The sequence below is a fragment of the Pyrus communis genome, chromosome 6 (assembly GCF_963583255.1).
Source record: "Pyrus communis chromosome 6, drPyrComm1.1, whole genome shotgun sequence".
NCBI classification, from domain to species: domain Eukaryota; kingdom Viridiplantae; phylum Streptophyta; class Magnoliopsida; order Rosales; family Rosaceae; genus Pyrus; species Pyrus communis.
In genome coordinates, this window is record NC_084808.1 from 25,298,788 (window position 1) to 25,319,960 (window position 21,173).

At 34.9% G+C, this 21,173-nt stretch overlaps 2 protein-coding genes across 2 annotated transcripts; one reads left to right on the forward strand and one right to left on the reverse strand.

Moving 5' to 3' along the window:
* Positions 1-2,296: 2,296 nt before the first annotated feature.
* LOC137737864 (homeobox-leucine zipper protein HAT5-like) lies at positions 2,297-4,406 on the reverse strand. Its single transcript, XM_068477433.1, has 3 exons — positions 3,951-4,406; positions 3,066-3,457; positions 2,297-2,885 (listed from the first exon to the last, which is right to left on the reverse strand). The coding sequence occupies exons 1-3, from the start codon at positions 4,081-4,083 to the stop codon at positions 2,415-2,417; spliced, it is 996 nt and encodes a 331-aa protein (XP_068333534.1). The 5' UTR covers positions 4,084-4,406; the 3' UTR covers positions 2,297-2,414.
* A 4,716-nt stretch (positions 4,407-9,122) lies between these two features.
* Positions 9,123-11,088, forward strand: LOC137738302 (putative pentatricopeptide repeat-containing protein At5g40405). The gene has a single exon (XM_068477941.1). The coding sequence runs from the start codon at positions 9,170-9,172 to the stop codon at positions 11,015-11,017; it is 1,848 nt and encodes a 615-aa protein (XP_068334042.1). The 5' UTR covers positions 9,123-9,169; the 3' UTR covers positions 11,018-11,088.
* The last annotated feature ends 10,085 nt before the right edge of the window (positions 11,089-21,173 follow it).

Here is a 21,173-nt window from a genome sequence, read left to right on the forward strand (position 1 = left end):
TTCTCAATTCAAACAGCCAAATCACCTATTCAAACAAAACCCACACAAATTTTACAAGTAACAACTCACAAGCTTGCAAAAATCAAACAATCAACGCACCCAAATCGAACCCTCGAACACACATCACATAAAGCAATATATACGACGCATACTAAAAAAAATCCTCGATTAAGCACCATATTTTCAGTCAAAAGTTAAGTTCTTCTTCATTGGTGTCATATCAAAGTCACTGGTATTTTCTCTTTCACCCAACAAGTTCAAAATTTTCACATCAAACCAAAGCTGCTGCTGCTGCTTTTTTATCTCTGTTTTTTTCACGTGAACCAACAAGACTCAACCCCTCTCTCTCAGCAACCTCCTCCATTTTAATATCTGGGCATGGACCATGCATGATGCAATCTATATTCCATAAAATTAATTAAATAAATCAGAGGATCATATCCTTATGTATTATATTCCCTCATTAGGGTTTGTTTTACAGTGTCAAGGACTCGATTTCTTGTGCAACGTCCCACGATTGCATCAGCAAGATTTTTCTGCAACGGACGCAATCTTGCGGACAAATGCAAACGTATGGATTAGAAATATGTATATAATACAGTCGCAATATTAGAAAAATGTATACACAACTGTTGAAATATTTTACATATTTTTATACAAAAATATTAGTTATGAAATTGACGGTTTTGTTTTTGCCCCAAAAATGATGAGGTATTCCACACACAGAATAGTAGAATTAATTTTCAGTGGAGGCCATGAAGACAAAAGGCAATTTAACAATCAAATGACACAGCATGTAGAAGGTTTTTTCTTTTCTCGATATGAGACTAATTCTTAATATGTCCTTTTATGTATGACGAATTTTCAAGTTTAGCACGTGAACAACACAAATCACTGGCCGTTGGGCTCCACACCTAAGACAATCTACTCTGATATCATGACGAAGTTGATGTTTCATCATAAAATCAATTAGTAATATAGTTAATAACTCAATTGCTTATAAACACATAATATCTTTTTTTTTTTCTTTTTTTTCGAGATAAAATTGGTATTCTCAACACACTCATCCTCCCACATGCCACAATCAAACGTCATACTCCCTCAGCTATAAAATTGAAGTTAAGTTGCATAATTAGTCTGAACCTGTAAAATACTTACACTTTAAGAGTAATGCTATAGAAATCAAAATTTTGAATTAAATTTGCCAACTAAATGATATGTCACTAATATAAAATAAACACATTAACCAATACTTAAATAATAATCTAATCATCAAGAATCACATTATTTTATTTGTCAATTCAGTTCAAAAAAAAATAGTGTTCCTAACATTATCTCTCTTTGAATAACGTAAACAAGGTGTCAACATCCCCAATAAGCTATCGGGATCTGGGTTGTCCAAAAAGTCCTTTCCAATCCCACACAAGTAATTGTCACCGAAGACGAACTATACCAGAAAATTTGACTTTTTGAAAGCCTTCTATTTCTGTAAATTTCCGCCATCTTTTTCAAGTATAAAATAATACTTGTCTTGGCCGTTACTTCACAAGGACGTAGCATTCAACACATTAATTTACAACAAAAATTAAAATATTGGTGATCTTTATTTAATCTCCGTGTGCTATGTTGAACAACATGGTAATAATTCGAATTTTAATGTAATCTTTCCTAGAAATCCAATGATTAAAAGAAATGAGTTTTATCGGAATACTTTCGGTATTGTTTATTTTTAACGAAAAATCACATTTTTTTCTTTTGTCCTGATATTATTCACTACGCATTTATTTGTCATTTTTCATTAAAACTAAATTTTTTTTTACTTTTCGTTATTTTTCCTTTAAAAGTATGTGTAAATAATTCTCTGTTATAGAAAACTCTTTTAAAATAAAATTTTCATGAACTCTATCTTATCACATGTTTTTTACATAATATTTTATAATATTATCATAAAAAGTGACATGATAAACAATTCGTGAAGAGCCCCACTTTTAAGAACCGCCGTTTCAGCTTTTCTCTTTATTTTTTTACTGTATTTTCGTTGGGGCTGCCTATCTTAATGCAGAAGAATCAATTTAAAACACAGGTAATCGAATGCAGCAGCATGATCTAGTTCCAAAATATGCATTAAGATACGATGTTTCCCTTCCTTTTACTTGCACTAAAATTCCTTATGTTCTTATCTTTTCATGTCGATATTGTTTTCTAGTTAGGGACAGGAAGATTCAAACTTGAGATCTCGCAGCTTTGAATGAAAAACCATGTTGTATCGTAAACCCGTAAGCATAAACATAATTAGTGGCATAATGATTGGATTCATTTATTGTTTTAACTATAATTACAACTGGCAACTAATTAGATAGTGCAAAGAAATGAAGCGGCAGTCTGCTGTGAAACGTGATCTCTCTCTCTCTCTCTCAATAAGGCCAGAAACAATAGGGTTGGTGATCCTGATCGTCCAAAGGGATGTACCCAAAATTACTAGAGCTTGGAGGGGGTATATAATCATAGCAGCAATCTTCAAGCTTTAACAACTGTGGTGGTGGTGGGGGCAGAAGGGTCTTTCCCAGATCATCATCTTCATCCTGCGAGAAATCTGATTGATCAGCTGGTTCAAACACATGGGAGGAATCCGCCGGCTCTAACAACGACGAATGATTTTCAGTGCAGTGCGGGCTGTCCGAGTCAAAGACATCGCTTTTTGCAGAACTTGCATCCTCTTGCTTGCACACCACCATTGCCACTTTGGTCACATTTTCTGAACCTGCATTCAGAATTGCATTCCGAGGCTCCAAATCCGATGTATTGATCGCAACCTGTGAATCCGAATCTCCCTTTCCTGGGTTTCCTTTCTCTCTCGAAAGCAAAATATCCTTGATCGAATCAATCTGTTAACACATAACAAAACCACACAATTACTAGTTACTCAAAATTAAACTCTAGAGTACACCAAAGTACGACAGACATAGCTGAATTTAACAGCTGAATGTGCGCTTCAGAACCGAGCTTATCAGCCGAATGTGAGTGATTAAAAGGCAATACATATTGAATTGAGGAATTTGTTATACCTCATTCTTCAAACTTTCATTCTCCTTGAGGAGATTATCAGCATCAACCTTGAGCTTATCATAGCTAGCTTTCAATGAATCATAGTCCTTTTCCAACTGCTTGTTCTTATACCGCACCCGCCGGTTTTGAAACCAGATTGCTACCTGGCGAGGCTGCAAGCCAAGTTCTTTAGCAAGTTGCACCTTCCTCTCCGGTTCAAGCTTGTTTTCTGACTCAAAATTCTTCTCCAGAAACTGAACTTGATTCGCCGTGAGCCGCCTTTTCTTTCCGGGCTGATGAAGGTAGCTACCGTCATAATCCTCATCCTCATTTTCTTCTTTAGGTTGGAAGAATGGCCTATCCAATGAATCCCCTCCACTTACATTTTCAAAATTAACCATTGAATTTGAGCCTGCATAGTAAAAAGGTGCAACCAAATTATGGAAGTCCTCCAATTTTGTTGACGGACTGAAACTAGCAACTAGAGAAACTATTCAACATGTCAGCAAAAAACTTTGATCCTTCAAACTTCACTTGCAAAAAGCTTCAAACTTTCCATCTAAACATGCAAAAAGCTTCAAGCTTTCTATCTAAAAATCCAAAAAGCTCCAAACTTCCAATCTTTTACATGTTAATTAAGCAAGTACTGGCAACATTTAATAGAAAAAGTGCTTAACTTTGGTGAATACTAGGAGAATTCAGCTACAAAAACTCGATTTTTAACAAATTAGTGCATTGATTCAGATGCTAAGTGTGGAAGTTTCAAGCTTTAACATTAATCCATCAAGTCAACCAAGAAAACCCCACGAGTCAATTTCTCAGAAAAGAAAAACGATATCAGAAAGGCTACAATCCCAACAAATAAAATAGCAGAAAATAAAATGCAAAGCAGATAAAAAATTTACCATAAAAAGAAGAGGAAGGATTGGGAATCCAGAGAGACTCGAGAACGTCAGAAGAGCGAGGACGCTTTTCGTTTCGAAAAGTTACTTTCATGTCCGCAGAAGAAGAAGAACCGTAGAGTTTCCCACTCGTCATATATTAATGCAATCAGTTTACAAAATTCCTATGCTGTGTGTGTAATTAATCGAATTATCAGGGGCTTAAGAGTGGTGGGTTTAATGTGAGGATTACTGCAATGTGGAAAGTGTGAGAGAAAGTGGAGCTTACACCCATCACTCTTGTGAGAGTAAAGAGCTTGGGGTGAGAGAGAAAAATGGTAAAATCATGGGGTTGTTTTGCAGAAGAAGAAAGAGTTGTTTTTGTTCTGCTGCTGCAAGTTTCTGCTTTTTCTATGGTTGGGAACTTGTGAAAGCCAGAAATTTTAAAACTTTGGAGGGGGGAGAGAGAGAGAGAGAGAGAGAGAGAGAGAGAGAGGAGATTCTTCTATTGGGGAAAGAGCTTGTTGGTGGGGTTATAAAAGGAGCTTTGGTGAAGAGACGGGAGGCTTTCTTTTCTTGGGGGAGAGTAGACAGGTAGATGGAATTACCGAATGCCCCCCTTCTGGTTTCTCTATTCCAATTTGTTGCTTGCATTTTTAGAAAATAGAGTAAAATAATATGAATCTTGTTTTAAACTAACAAATAATTGGATAATCTTCAATGTTCATATAAAAAAAAATTAGTGGTTAAATTTGTGACGAAATTTGAGATTTACCACTTGTTTTGTTAACGTAAAAAGTCTGGGTCCAAAGTATTTTATCTGTTTATTTGAAAAAATGGCCAAAGTTACTTATATTCTGCTGCTCAATGCTCAGGTAATTTTATTGTATTCGAGTGATGTGATGTTTGATATTACTCAACAACGGATCAGTGTCTCCATCTCATTTTCAAAGCATTGTGAGAGGACGGAATTAGGTGTTAGTTAGATATATTTCCTTGTGAGTGTAACTTATATAATCGTTCATTGGATAAACACGTAATAAATGTCGTAAACTTGAAGATATACTTCAGTGACATGCAAGAATCCGGAACGGAGAATTGATGAATTTCAATTATAGAAAATTAGATTGGAACAATACGTCTATATGATCAGCAATGTTAATTACCTGCCAAACCTTCAATTATGTTAATTCTCTCCCGTTTCGTGAATCATTCTCTCTCACTGAGAGTTTTTTCTCATTGTTGTGTGAGTGATCTCAAATCTGGTAACTTTTCTACAGTCATCGATCCTAGACGTGGCTAGGGTTGGGGTAGCTTCTTGCTCATTCTCTTCCTTTTTGCTTCAGCTTGCGTTTTCCTCTACTCCCTCATGATCTCCTGTTCTACACTCCTATTGCCTTCGATCTCACCATCCTTATCCCCAAAGTCTGTCCTCCGGTTCCCTCCATTCCTTGTTGTCTGTTCACCTCCATATTTCTCATTAGTCTAATTCATACCCTTCCCACTTAGCTTTGTCCTTTCTCGATCCAACATCAGTCTTGATCTGCAACCACTTCTCTTTACCGCGACAAGTTGTAGGTTTATTAGAAGGTGTGTTGAGTTCTGACTCGGGAGTTCACACCATCACCTTCCCCTTGTTTGCCTTTAGGCAATGTTGCTTGTGGGATGTGAATTTTCATGGTCTTCCCTTGATTTGTGGTTGCAATCTTTGTGGTGGTGCTTGGTGGAGAACAATGGAGCCTTATTTTCTTTCATTTCCTTCACTTCTAGGATGTCGTTTGGTTGGATCTTAGGCTTTTCATGTTGGTGTATCTGTGCTGCTACGACGAGGACAGGGGTTGCAAGCTACTAGGGTTTATGTTTTGTTTTTTTTTTTTTGATTTGTTTTCTTTCTATTTTGGGCTTTGTTTTGTTTTTTGTGTAGTGCTTATCTTGTAATTGAATCTTTTATGCACATTTGTTCGGTTAATAATGAAATTTATCTTCGACCAAAAAAAACAAAAAAAACATAAAAACCTTCAATTAATGCCACCTACTAAAAGGGTATTTTGGTAAATGGATCTGACTATAGTCTTACATAGATGACAAGAAGGGGTCATTGAGGCCTGTGGCCTAATGGGCCCTACGATGCTTTAATTTTAATTTCTCAGGGTACTGACAACTGACCTACCACGCTCTCAGTTTTCCTTCCAACCCTCCGTGGCTCCACTGGCGCAAACTCCCCAGCCGCCGCAGTGTCCACAATATCGGCTCTTGCTTTTTTTTATTTTACCCTTATTGTTTTCATACTTCCTATCTCATTTTATATATTTTTGGGGTTTTTTTTGAAATGAATTCAAGTAACTAAAAATTAGACTTATTTCAAAAGGTAATATATAAAATTGGATCTATTTCAAAATTTTCCTATATTTTTTTTTGAGGTGTAATATCCATACTTCATTTTTTATTTCTTACATATTTTTTTTATTTTCGATTATCAGATTAGATAAATTGAAGAAGATAAAATGATAAAAATTAACAAAAAGTGTGTGAGAAGTAAAAAATGATGTGTGGATAACACACCTTTTTTTTTTTTTATACATGCTAACGACTTTTTTTCTTTCTTTCTTTTGCAGTCAACTATTTTGTGGAGTTTCGGTCGACTTAAATCAAATTCAATACCCCATAAGCATTGGGGGTGAATTCGAAAAACCAAAAACCAAAAACAACCAAGCGGAATATCAAATCAAAGCTGAAAAAAATCAAATTGAATTTGAAAAATCAAACTGAACTAAAATTAGTTGGTTCAGTTTTGATTTCAATAGTTTGAGAATCAAACCGAACCGAATTAACAGATAAACGACGCCATTTTCATACCCTTATTATAACCCTATTACCTTACTACGATTATAGTATCACAAGTTCTAAGAACTCATAAGTAGTTCTAAACAAGCCAAAAGTTTAACATTTTATTTTCTTTAATTGACGTAAGAATTGAAGTTATTATGTACTGGCTGCGAGTATAACAAAATCTTCAACTATATTATTAATAGTTTATTATATTGTGCTCACGACTAGAGAGTTGAGACGGTTGCAGCAAAGCAAGTTGGCGGTGAACGCGGAGTATTATTCAACAAAGGTGTTCTTCTTGATAAGCTAACTGCTGCGATCCGAGCAATTGAGTGTCATGTCCGAAGTCAAGGCTGCTACTTGCTAGCTAGCCTGCCAGTGAACGCATGGACTTGCCATACGGTTTGAATTTTGGTTCCTACTCAACAGTCAACTCCCACAATGTCAAAGGCTTTTGCGTAGATTTCCTAGTCTACTCTGGGATATTTTATACTAGGGCGAGGCTATCAATCGTTAATTTCTTTTGTTAATCATATAATCATTATATTTTAACAGTAAATTTTTTTTGAATATAAGATAGTTTGGAGGAACATAACGTTGCATAGATCTAGTCGACATATCGAGTGTAGCATGCATATCATGCATTCGTAGATTATGCATATAGTCGGCTTCCCTGATCAGATCATTGGACTATTGGAGTACCTTATCATGTTATCCCATCAGGAATGGTTAGGAGTCTTATGACACAATTAAGAGAGCAACTTGAGTTATGATGATTTCCTTTTGCAGTGAACTGTAGGTATTTTTAGACCGTCAGATATGATCTAAAATATTTTAATCTAGTCCTCTAATTGTTGTACACAATGATTATTAGAAGAACACAACTTACATATCAAGCAAGCCTGGTGATTAATCAACTGGATTTGGTTAGAATGATGTTCTTATTTTGTACTGCTTTCTTTTCTGTTTTCCTTTAAGGTATCGACAATGGCACGTGACCGTCTGGTCTTGTGCATCTAGTTTCCAATTAACCGTGAGTTCAAAATTCAAATTTCATATACGACAATTAATTGCTAGCAGAAAATATCATTGGCAATGAAGATATATAGAACAGCACAGTAGTAAATCCAGTATGTTATTGAGGACTGAGCAGAATGCATCCAAAGATTCCAAACATCAAGCACATTGCTATATAGATAGCTACTTTAACTCGTGAGGTTTCGGTTGTACATTGTTCTGTTGGGATAATCTGAAGGAAACACTCGTGCCCTAGCTACGAGTACATGCATGAGCCATGAGGAATATGGAAACTGTACTACTGCATGCCGTAGCTACTTTAACTTTATTTTGTTGGATGCTAGCTAGCTACGAGTACAAGCATCTCTGCTAGCTAACCCTAGCTCGTCTTGATTCTTTACAAACTGGAGATGCAAAGTTTTCCCAACAGACAATACTTTTATAGCACTCAGATGTCATCTTCAACAAAAAGTCTCATCGTATAGGATGTAGAACTTCATGTATCCGGTGCTGCATTGCATATAAAAGGTAATATCTTCTTTCCCTGCCAACTGGTTCCAAGCATGGTTAATAGGATTATAGGAGAATTTACCTAGCAAAGAGAGAAGAAACTTTAGTAACGCAACTCATCCGCCCGCTAGCCCTCACACACAAAAATCATATCCTTTAAACGTTGTTCTGAGGTGGCAACCTTACTGAATACTCTTTAAATTACACAAATCACTGATAGTCTTTCACTTAATATAAACTACCCTCAACTCACTTTCCATTCTTATTTGACTTAACAAATGAGGAGTGAGATAAACATGATCGTATCATATTGTGCTATTTAAGTGTTTTTAGGTTAGTAGATGCAATTTACCTTTTCTATGTTTATGAAAATGTACAAAACCGACAAGAAAGCAAATATCATAACTACTCAAAATTAATTATTGACAACATATCAATTAAATATCGATGAAATAGTGATAGACTAATAATTTGAATCGAAATTTAGAAAATGCTCGTTTAATCAATTTCCCAATGTTACTTGAACAAAAAAAATCCAACAGGATCCCCTATGGATCCTTTTTGTAAGAATCTTGGGGATCTATAAATCGTGTATGTTTATCGTACATCGTATGATCAGTTTTTGTCAGGTACTATTTGTGTTTAATTTTAAATAAAAAATGTAAAATAATTTATGACTGTACGATATACAATGAACGAATACGATTCATGAATTTTTAGGATCCTCATAGAGAGGATCTAATGAGGATTCGGATTCCAAAAAAAATGACATTGAAGGAGAACAAAAGGGTGTTTTGATTTTCATTATTTTTGTTAGATGTTTGACACACAAATGCATCATATAGCCACCCGAAACAAAAGCACATCACTATGATTATTTGCCAGTCATGAGCTCCCTAAGATGCATTGCAAAACACCCAACAATTGCCCTAGTGGACACATACAGCACCCTTAAAGAGCTCAAGCAAATCCACTCCCAACTGCTCGTTAACGGCCTTCTTAATGACCGTCACCTTTCCGGCCACTTTGTCGCCGCCATTGCCCTCAGAAACCCCACCAATTTGGATTATTCCAATCAAGTCCTCGACCAATGCCAGAACCCAACACTCTTCGCCTTCAACTCCATGATCAGAGCCTACTCCAAAAGCTCCACGCCATCCAAAAGTTTTAACTTTTACAGCAGAATTCTTCGATCAAGTGACAATCTTTCACCCGATAATTACACCTTCAACTTCTTGGTTCGCACTTGCGCGCAGCTTTTGGCACGTGAGACCGGTCCTACAGTCCATGGCGGATTGATAAAGCACGGGTTTGAGAACGACCCACATGTCCAAAGCGGGTTAATTTTCATGTATGCTGAATTGGGTTCTTTAGATCCGTGTCGCAGAGTGTTTAGAGAAATTGTTGAGCCGGATTTGGTTTGCCAGACTGCTATGGTGAGTGCCTGTGCGAGATGCGGTGACGTTGGTTTTGCACGGGACCTGTTTGATGAAATGCCTCACAGGGATCCCGTTGCTTGGAATGCGATGATTGCAGGGTATGCGCAATGTGGGAAGTCTAGGGAAGCCTTGAATCTGTTTCATTTGATGCAAATGGAGGGTGTGAGGGTCAATGAGGTGTCTATGGTTTCGGTTTTATCGGCTTGCTCCCACTTGGGGGCATTGGATCAAGGGAGATGGGCTCATGCCTATATAGAGAAGAACAAGGTGCGGATGACGGTGACGCTGGGGACTGCACTCATCGACATGTATGCGAAATGCGGGAACATGAACAAGGCCATGGAAGTGTTTTGGGGGGTGAAAGAAAAGAATATGTATACATGGAGTAGTGCATTGGGAGGACTAGCTATGAATGGCTTTGGTGAGAAGTGTCTTGAGCTTTTCTCCATTATGAACAACGAAGGGGTTCATCCGAATGAAGTTACGTTTGTTTCGGTTCTGAGGGGTTGCACTGTGGTTGGACTAGTTGAGAAGGGTCGTCAGCATTTCGACTCAATGAGAAAATTGTACGGGATTGAGCCTCAGCTAGAGCACTACGGGTGCATGGTTGATTTATATGGTCGTGCCGGGCGTTTAGATGAAGCCCTGAGCTTCATAAACGACATGCCAATGAAGCCTCACGCGGGTGCTTGGGGGGCTTTGCTGAACGCTAGTAGAATGTACAGGAATATGGAAATAGGTGAGCTAGCCTTGAGGAAGATAGTAGAACTGGAGGCCAAGAACCATGGCGCTTACGTGCTTTTGTCCAATATTTATGCCGATTCCAAGTTTTGGGACGGAGTTAGTAATGTGCGTCAGACTATGAAGGCAAAAGGTGTGAGGAAGCTTCCCGGTTGTAGTGTCCTAGAGGTCGATGGAGAAGTTCATGAGTTCCTTGTGGGAGACAAGTCCCATCCTCGGTACAATGAAATTGAGACAATGCTGGGAGAAATCTCCCGGCGGCTGAAGTTGGCCGGTTATGTGGCTAATACAAATCCTGTGCTGTTCGACATAGAAGAAGAAGAGAAAGAGGATGCATTGTGTAAACATAGCGAGAAGGTAGCGATTGCTTTCGGTTTGATCAGTTTAAAAGAAGGCGTGCCAATTCGGATTGTGAAGAACCTCAGGGTCTGTTGGGATTGCCATGACGTAACCAAAATGATATCTAAGCTTTTTAACAGAGAGATTGTTGTAAGAGATAGGAATAGGTTTCACCACTTTAAAGATGGTGAGTGCTCTTGCAAGGGTTACTGGTGATGTTAAATCAAATGTTCATTAGGATTTTTGTCCTTTAAATTTTGACTGGAAAGAAAAAGAATGGCGAAAAATAAAGGTGATTTTTTATTCTTCATTCTTTGAATCTAATCAATGGGCTGGACTAAGTTTAGGCTACAGCCCAGCCAAGTCCACTTCCAAAGTTTTACTAGTACAGTCTAAGTCTATCTAAGCCACTAGATCCAGCCCAATATAATCTTTTTTTTTTTTTTTTTTTTCTTTTGACAAAACAAGTATTCTTGTTCACAACAACCGATATCACTAATCTAAGCTATACTAACGACAAGGAGAGTGTCTGAAAGCGGGACATAGAGGGTTTAATTAAGACGAATGTCATATCCACCTGACGATAATCCACCACTTGCAATGAGAATATAGCCTAACAATACTTGCAAAAGAGCGAACACACCCACATGGCCAACTGACGGTCTCCATGTGGCTTCATGTTATTGGCTCATAAAATTGTAAGCTTCTATGTAATTATGGTAGAAAAGGTTTAACCAAAGTCACTGAGATGGTCCTTCTACCGTGACCAAACCTAATCTATGAATTAAGAAAGAGACATTTCCAATATAAAAATCTACACGTCTTTGTAGAATTAGGCATGTATCTCACTTTTTAATATGAAATTATCAGCTTTCGGGGCTAAGTCGTTGTTTGGTCGGTCCATATTTTTTGCTGTGTGTGAAAACATTTAGGAAAGATATAGAAACTTTGTTGTGGCATAACTACCACTACACATTACCGCTAGCCAATTAAGCTCCATTTAGCTGATGAACAAGACCAATTAATTTTAATTAAATGTGCAATCATGGATCTTGCAGAGTACGTACTCAAAACACAATTGAGAAATTCAAATCTCTGTGTATGATTCATGATGCAACATTAACCTCATTATGGAGTTTATTATTGGTCGGATTCTTGTCCTCCCTCCGCTATTTTTGCTTATCATCGTAATATTGCTCTTCTCCTCAATTTTTCGAGTTCATTAAGATGAATTTGCGTCTCACATTGCTTATTTTCGTTTATGACTTCCCGCCCAAGCTTATATGTTCCTTTCGCTTTGCTGGTTGGTTCCCTTTTTGTGCAAGGTTTAGTTATATGCGTGTGTGCGTTTATCTTTTCATAATGTGTTTGTCCTCTCTCTTTCAGGTTGAAAGTGTCACTTTGTGTCTTTGGCCGACAATGAGGAGCTAATCTCGTCTAATCGCTTATGCAACATTAAATAATCAGGTTCAATGATGCCTGGATGTCCTGTACCAATTTTGAAGAGGGTCAACTGAATAATTGTCCATGCCTAACTCTAATTTCAATTAAAATTGCTTTTGCTTCAATAATTGAATTTGAAACCCTAGTTTCTAATGCTTACATATTCTTCTTTTACTTTCAGGCCCTAACCTTCGTTCTTATTGGTAGGAAAAAAGGAATCCGCGTAAACAAATCTTTCGAACAGCCAGCAGTTCAAGGGTGCCGGTGCCGCCCCCTACTACGGCTATGAGACAGGCGTACGGGTCGTGTCAATTCTGAGTTCAAATTCCTCTGGCTTCGCGTGCATTTTTAATATATCTTAAATCATAATAATTCTTCAACGTCAATGGTAGGAGAGATGCGAATCCCAGTCCTCAACTCAGATAATTATTAGGATAATCTATGTCCTGTGTTATTATATTTCGGTTTTTTAGCTAAAATAAACTATGAGATTAACATAATTTTTCACTTTGATTTCTAACAATGAAAATTGATAGAAATGGTTCATGAGTTTGTCTACTCTAAATTATTTTGGTCATTACGTGAAAAATCTGTCAATATCCTCATTAAGTGAAGACTTTTGTGTGACAAAAATGCCCTTAAAAGGTGGTCACGTGATCGTTCATGTGACAATTTAAAGAATTGATAGGTTTTTCAGAATGACAAAATGATTTTATGATGGATAGACTTGGAGACCACTCTATTGATTTTCAATATCAGAGACCAAAATGAAGAGTTATGTCAATCTCAATAACCCTTTTGGCTTAAAGACCTTATAATTCTTGAGACACAAATCAAGACCTTCGAACTACATAAAATGTTATATAATTAAATTGCTAAGTTTTTTTAATCTTTGTTTAATTAACTTAGGTCTCCACATCAATTTTTTTAGTACATCGATATTTTTAAACTAAAGGAGGGGGAGTTCGGCTCATCCACACAATGGGTAGCCTAATTTGGTATCGAATTCGATATCCACGAGATTTGAACTTAAGACCTTTCCACCAGACCGTAGTACTGAGTGACCTCCACATCAATTAGATAGCATACAAAACAATTTGGAAATGCTATTTGTGCCCAAAATAACAGCTACTATACTTGATTATGCTTCATTTAATTAAACCTTGCAATATTCTAATATACTCAATGTTTTTATTAGAAAACTACTGTATGAATTTCAAAAACTGTAGCCATGTGAAAAACCATGTTAGTTTTCTTTACCAAAAACAAAAATCCATATTAGTCCTTTTTTTTTCTTTTTTCTTTTTTTTAACAAATCCATGTTAGTTTTAAACAACTACTTTTTTTTCTTCCAATGTTAATAGCAGCAACCTTTTTTTCGGAAGAAATATTTGATTAATTTAGAAAATGAAAACCTTGCTGTAATTTCATTTCGTTTAATTACAAGCAATAATATTATTTTAAGCTACACTAGTTTAAAAACGAATCTCCTATCCATTAATTACAACAATCTACCACTTGTTTAATTGACCTACGCTATATTTGTTAAAATGTCCCCACTCCTTAGTACCATAGTTAGTTTTGATCCTTAGGATGACAAAAATCTCATTGAACTATATTGTGTGCTAGCCAACCAAAATTAGATATTTTTAGTCAACTGGATCAATGTTTCCAATTACAATTGATTTTAAATTTTTTGAGATGTCACAAGACGGCCCAGATTTATTTATGAGACGTATTTTCCTGAAAAAGCAAGTGTTCTTGCCACTAGTTTACTAGTGTCCAAGCAAGTTGCAAGGTATCTGCTTTCTTCTTTGCCAAGGAAAATACACCACCCAAAGTCCTTTTCTGAAACTGAATGCAATTATTTTTGTTTTATTATATATATTTTTAAATTTATCATCGGAACTATTATAATAATTTAAAAGACAAAGTTCCGAATCAAAAATACATAAGTGGAAACCCACATTCTATCCACCCACATGCAAACTGATTGTAATCACGTAAGAGCATCATTTGTTAATTAAAATGGGATTACGTGACTGTAAACAATTAATCAAACTTTTGGTAAAAGGTTGTCTAAAGCGTACACCACGCCTACTTTTTAGAAAGAATAGAGATAATTTAGATTAACCATAGTAAGTGGTTCAGTAAAAATGCAGTAAAATTTCAAGTACGATATGTTTCTAGTATTGCATCTAAGGCAAGATGCTAGCAAAACACGAGTGATGCCCTAGTTGCAAGCTTTGGAAAGACGTGTGCCTTAAGCTTGGGCAACAAAAAAAAGGATGATTTAATTTACTTCCTGTCGCGATGATGCAAAATACATATTCTGCGATTAATTCCTGTCATGATGATGCTAATAACTTTTTTTTTTTTTTTTTTTTTTTGAGGGGATGATGGGGTGGCGTGGGATAAGAATATCTAATATAGCAGCAGGCTAGCCACAAATGATTCGGACGGCCATGCATGCACACATGTATATGTTTGACCTATATTTTCAGGGGAATTTGGATTCGATTTTGAACCCATACAGGGAGATCATCCTTTCATTGATATGATAGATTTTATCAACCCTATATTTCAACAGCATCTGTACCGTTCTTTCACTTTTTGTATTTCTGCATGTTTATCTATCTATACAATTAAGGATAAGATATTATCCTTCTATATATTGTGGCCTTTTCTTTGGCATCTTTTAAAATTGCCGTTGAATTTCTCTTATTAACCAACCATCATATATAATTATAAAAATATGACTTTAGCCCCTTAAACTTAAGTTTCTTTACATAAAATCCGACATAGTTTTTTTACTTGAATAAAACCCAATGACTAAGCTCCACATAAGATATTATCAACCCTATATTTCAACAGCATCTGTACCGTTCTTTCACTTTTGTTTTTCTGCATGTTTATCTATCTATACAATTAAGGATAAGATATTACCGTTCTATAGATTGTGGCCTTTTCTTTGGCATCTTTTAAAATTGACGTGGAATTTCTCTTATTAACCAACCACCATATATAATTCTGAAAATATGACTTTAGCTCCTAAAATCCAAGTTTCTTTACATAAAACCCTACATAGTCTTTTTACCTGAATAAAACCCAATGACAAGCTCCACATAAGCAAATTCATTAATTTTGTTCGCCTTCACACATTTTGCATTTTTTAGATGGCTAAAACACCCCTAATTACAGTTTTAATGTATACATTTAATTCAATGCAAATTTGAAGGGAGGGCTTAATGAAAAAAAAAATGCATTAATGTTTAAAATCATTGCATATTAATATATCATAACAAATTTTATGTTAATGCTTTTGGGAAAAAAAAAACATTGATGTTATACTTTCCTTAATATTTCGTAATTATTTTTCAAATTTGCATAAAATTAGACAATTTTAATTTTAACTTGTCATTTTCTTATGAAATGAAAATCTGAAAGGGCACTATAAAATTTGCCCAGTAATAATACATGCAAAATAATTTACTTATAAAATAAAAGAAATGTTATTTTGATTCAAAATAAATTTATCTATATTTTATATAATAATATAGGTGAACCATTGCACACATATATATTAGTAATAAAATGTGCCCAATATATATATATATATAATGCACGTAAAAATAATATATCTACTACTTTCAATTTTCCTTTTTTTTTTTTTTTTACAAACATAATGTACCTACAATATAATTTACCTATTGTTTAATCTTATAAAAAAAATAATGTATCTACTGTTTTATTTTAATGGCGATAATTTGTCTTGGTTTAGTTTTTACGAAATAATTTAGGCACTGTTTAACTTGACCAAAATAATGTAACTACTATGTTAATTTACCTACAAAATAAATGCTATTTGATTCAAAATTAATTTACTTATATTTTACATGTAAATATAGATAAATTATTTTTAACACGCATATATAATAACAAATAAAAAATGTCTAATGTATGTAATAACCATGTAAAATAATTACCTACAACATAAAGAATATTAATTTGTTTGTATTTTTAGCAAACAATATTATTTGATGCAAAATATCTTATTGTACAAATGATTATCTTTTTTCATACAAAAAATGTGCCCATAATTGTTTATGAATATGGATAAATTAATATATATATATATATATATGTTACTAATATTTATGATACAAGAAAGGTAAAATTTCCATTTGGGGTTAATTGCTAATCATAATTAGGGTGAGTAATAATATTTATTGACATAATAGTGAACCCACGAATTATTAGTTCAAGTTGGACTTTACAAGTATATGCAAGTGACTATCACTTATTGATGCGCTAATGTACTCCACGTAATTAATAATTGACCGTTATTCACTTTATATCATAGTGATTGTCGGACTATATGAGCTGCATTTCTCACTATGATTAACAGTCCACCACCGTCCACGCACTTCGGATTCTCGGACTATAAGTTGCATTTCTGATTATATTCCAGCCATTGTGGGGACCAAAATGAAGGAATAATGCCCTGAGCCTCGGGGCTTAGACTAATCAATGGAGCAAAATGACCATGAACAATGGATCTGCCGGACCCTAGGGCAGATCATCATATCATAGTTCACAGTTCACACGTGGTCGTCTCCAAAGTCAGCTTAAAAAAGAATTCAACTATATATATATATATATGTGTGTGTGTGTGTGTGTCTATATATATATATATATATATATATATATATATATGTGCATGCGATCCACATGCATGCACCTAATTTCCTTAATTATCATGCTCCCCGGCCGGATCACTGTATCATGCACACAAACTGGATTACAACACCAATATATTGCTCTGAGTGATTAATGACAGTAACGTGAGCAATACTGGTTTTGCATACGATGGAATTCTCTCTGTGTGATCTGTGCTAGCAATTGAGATAAGGATATACGTACGTAGACTTTTCGTTAGGGTTACAACAAAAAGGGTAGACCCTTTTCATTTGGCCTTATGTCTTATATAATTTAAAGCGACGTACTTAACAAACAATAAATAAATTTCATTGGAAGCTTTATTTATGGCTTGCTGGCTATCTCTATGTTCTGGGACGGTGAGTCCCATAATTTTTGCCTGCATGTATAATGTATGTACTCAGCGCAATGGCTTGAATTGAACACACAAATGATGTCACTGTGAGCTAAAGACAGATGGATGAAATGGGGAGAAATAGGAAAAATGAAAATGTTGTTGACCCTTCAATCACACCTGTACAGCATCTTCTAGGGACCACAATGTTTGGTGTGACGGAGTTGTTGATATTACATGGACGGTGAGAATATTTAATAAAGAGAAGTAATTTTTATGCAATTTTTTTTATCAGGGAAATGGTGTGTGTTTATCAAATCCCTTTAATAAATAGATACACATATAATACGGGTGAAATAATATCCCTATGTGACGATACGATAGTTACTTATGCTGAAAGATTTTTTGCAAATGTAAAAACAAATGGGAAGACAAGCTCAACTTGCCATCTCAATATTTTAACCTCTAAAATCGATTAGGCAACAAGCAATAAGACAACTTGATTTGATTCAATGAGTTTGATAAGGTAGATTGAAAAGGTCAAGGCAAATGAGGTACAGCTAGCCATATATATCATGGAAAATGGGTTCATTAATTTGGTATATGTGATATTCTCAGTTGACATTTGCTTCGTTAAAAAATTTGTCATTCGAATGAATGAGGCAATGAGTAGAAAAATTCACCTTGTCAAAGACAGAGTTGTCCTAATTCTAACCTCATCCATTAGAGACCATGTTGCAGTTGCATGGTTTCAGAGCAGAATGAATCTTAGATCTGTAGATTTGTTTCTTACTTGTTTGTAATCTAAGAATATAATTAATTAATAAATTCAGGTACAGCCGCAATTTGTTTTGATTAACTAACTTAAACACACATGGATGTCATTGACATCCCGTGAAGATTAACACAATTTTTAACATATCGGGAAAGACAGAAAACATTTTAGCTGAGTAGTGACAAGCAAAAACAACATATCGATCGGCACGTAAAATTACCTAACTGAGATAACATTACTTTATTTCTTCTAAAATCGACCTTAATTATATATGTAGAATTCTCTGGAACTTATAGTCGGAGCCTACAAACCCGAGAAATTTAGACCATTCAAGAGAAAAAGAGAGATCAAATCCTTGAATTGTGTGAAATGAGCAGTGAGATGAACTGTTGAAGATCGTAAGATTTAAAATGAGTGATTCAAATTTCTTTGTCTATCAACTCCGTACTACGTCCGAGATCCGGAGAGGATCTCAACTCATATATGTATATATATTTTGGACGTTCTTGTAAATTGCAATGCGGCCACATTATATCTATATATCTATATATATATATATATATATAGTAGATTAATTGTGAAGTTGATCTATTTTCAATGCTTGGCCTCAAACATTTAGCATATCCGCTTGTCCATTTCATTAAAGTAATGCGGATATCATGTTACATTACATCGTCTTCCTTCCTCCTCCATATAAAAAATTGAAAAATGTTAGGATTATGTTTTTAGACTCTAGTATTATATATAGACCGCATGATGTGGTGGTTGATTGTTAGATTTTTATAGAGACATAATGTAGCGGTTGATTGCTGGATTCTTCAACCACCACATTATGTAGTCTATATAATTTGGTCTTAAAATATGGTTTCTCATCTAGTATTTTCCAAGTTTTTATATGAAAGAGGGAAGAAGACGATATAATGGAACATGGTACCAAATTACTTATATGAAATGGATAAGGGGATATGCTAAATGTTTGGCCTAAGAAGGAAGATAATAAGTATTTTTGAGTTGGAGGAAAATAATATTAATACTTCATGATATGTGCAGAATATATTTGCAGATCCAAACTTGCCAGAATCATATCCAAACGGCCTTTGATTTGAACTGATCTGAACCGTGCTGTCTTTGTTGAAACAGTGACCTTCAGTCACAGTAACGGGACAGCTAGGGTTACTTGCTTATCATGACTAGTTATGGGAGGCCACAAGTTGAAAATTACATTAAAAAACTTTAGAAGAAGGGAAACCCCGTGTTGTTTCTGCTAATTAACCTACTTGCATTGCATGTCTCTTTCATTTTTGCATCTTTGCATGTTAAGGATAATAAACAAGTTAATAAAAAAACACGAGCTACATAATGTAAATACATAACTAGCCAATAGCCATATATACGGGGCAATATATATAATCGGGCGGAGATTATTATACACTTGTTAATGAAAAGGAGCTTTATGGAGACAGGAGACACATGCAATGTTTTTTCACCGTGCATTTGTTTAAACCTAATTTGTATGTTTTGTTTATTTAACATCGTCTAACGCTTAGACTTGAATTTCGATCGAGAATTTAGAGTTCACAGTCAATTATTTCCTCACTTTCTCATTATAAATTTATCGTTTTTACAAAAAATGTTATTTATAACTAATTTAAATTTTAAAAGAGTTTTGAATGCTGAACCAAATCTAATCTTACCCATCATCTTATTTACTACTAGGTTAATTACAGTAGCTTACTGCCATGTATTTTTTCATATATGTTAAATAGAGTTAGATTCTTGTCATATGTCCTCCGTCAATGAAGTTGAGTTTAAACCCCCGGGGCTTTTATTGAAGTTTAGAACTAAAACAACATATACTGCTAAGGTAGAAAATTATACTTGAACGCATTGTTAATAAATATATGAAATGTGTGTATAATACGTGAAACATACATACCTGTATTAATATGTTAAAAAATGTACAGGAAATGTGAATTTTATTTTCATTATTGAAAAATGTGTAAAAATAACATGTATTGAACATAAAAGGTATGTGCGTATGTATATAATATATGTATGGTATTGTGCAGTTTTAAAAAAGTACAATTAACAAATTCATTAACGCATATACAAAAAATAAAAATATTATTAGAAAGTACGTATGTGTGTGTGTGTGTGTATTCAATATGCGTATTAAACACAATAACGTTATATTATAAAATTTATAGTGCAAGCTTGGATTTGAAGAGACATGCTAATATTTACTTTATATATCGATTGTTGTATCTTATATGTACTAAGAATCGGTCAGTACCAAGTTATAGACACAAAACCTAATTTTTTTTTTTATGCTATGAATTGATTCCCAATGTCTGCCCAATGTTTTTATCTGGATACGTGTTTTCTCCAACACCAAGCAGAGAGACCTTTGGTTCACAGAACACTGAACTGAATAGTGGGAGCTAGTGTCGTGGTAGAGGCTAGAACAACACATTCTCTCTCAGACTCTCGCAAGTCAGATAGTCAAAATGCCCCCAACACTCTCCGTCGGCCCTCCATGTGTGTATATATATGCACAAAAAGAGATCAAGTTCTTTTTTACATAAAACTGATGATTGATTGAAGGCATATCTTCGTGAACGTCGGCATAGTAATATATGGTACTACTTTTCCGTAATGGAATATGTGATCATGTTCAACCACGTTTCACCCTAATCGATTTTAAGAAAATTTTGTGGAACGAAGATATATAATAGACGGAAAATCGTTAGATTCAAAGAATTTACTAACCTAATGGTTTAGACAATATTATGAGACCTCGATAATTACTGCTATATATATATTATTGTATTTGCATTAGGACAAGTAAATCCGCGGTCGTACCACTAACAGATGGTAAGTAAGACTGATGAGTCATAAGCTTTGGTGATGGTGGGTATCAGGTATGTCCTTGAAAGCTTAAATTTGACTAACTTTCAATCTTCCATCACTAATCTTTTAATCACAATTGTCCAATAGCTAACATTGTGATCATGCCATATCTTTAAGCTCCACTCTTTCATGCAACTTGGATTTCCATTCTGCCGGGGGAAGTATAATTTAAGTAATTTGATCGTTATGCT